The sequence below is a fragment of the Charadrius vociferus genome, unplaced genomic scaffold, assembly GCF_000708025.1.
Source record: "Charadrius vociferus isolate BGI_N301 unplaced genomic scaffold, ASM70802v2 scaffold390, whole genome shotgun sequence".
Classification (NCBI taxonomy): Eukaryota; Metazoa; Chordata; class Aves; order Charadriiformes; family Charadriidae; genus Charadrius; species Charadrius vociferus.
In genome coordinates, this window is record NW_009646433.1 from 1,913,480 (window position 1) to 1,913,981 (window position 502).

The 502-nt window shown below is 55.4% G+C and overlaps 1 protein-coding gene across 1 annotated transcript in view; it reads right to left on the minus strand.

The window, feature by feature from the left end:
* CWF19L1 (CWF19-like 1, cell cycle control (S. pombe)) overlaps positions 1 to 23 on the minus strand; it is a 13,989-nt gene extending 13,966 nt beyond the window's left edge. Inside the window, 1 exon segment of the mRNA XM_009881767.1 lies at positions 4 to 23. Coding sequence (XP_009880069.1) covers positions 4 to 23 — 20 coding nt within the window.
* Between the last annotated feature and the right edge of the window lie 479 nt (positions 24 to 502).

Genomic DNA, 502 nt, shown 5'->3' on the forward strand with positions numbered 1-502 from the left:
CACCCTCCCTTCTCTCCCTCCATCCTCCCTTCTCTCCCTCCATTCTCTTCCTCCATTCTCTTCCTCCATCCTCCCTTTTCTCCATCCTTCCTTTTCTCCATCCTTCTTCTCCTCCTCCATCCTCCTCCTTCTCCATTCTCCCTATTCTCCATCCTCCTCCATCCTCCCTTTCCTCCATCCTCCATCCTCCCTTTCCTCCATCCTCCCTTTCCTCCATCCTCCCTTTCCTCCATCCTCCCTTTCCTCCATCCTCCCTTTCCTCCATCCTCCATCCTCCCTTTCCTCCATCCTCCATCCTCCCTTTCCTCCATCCTCCATCCTCCCTTTCCTCCATCCTCCATCCTCCCTTTCCTCCATCCTCCCTTTCCTCCATCCTCCCTTTCCTCCATCCTCCCTTTCCTCCATCCTCCATCCTCCCTTTCCTCCATCCTCCATCCTCCCTTTCCTCCATCCTCCATCCTCCCTTTCCTCCATCCTCCATCCTCCCTTTCCTCCATCCTCC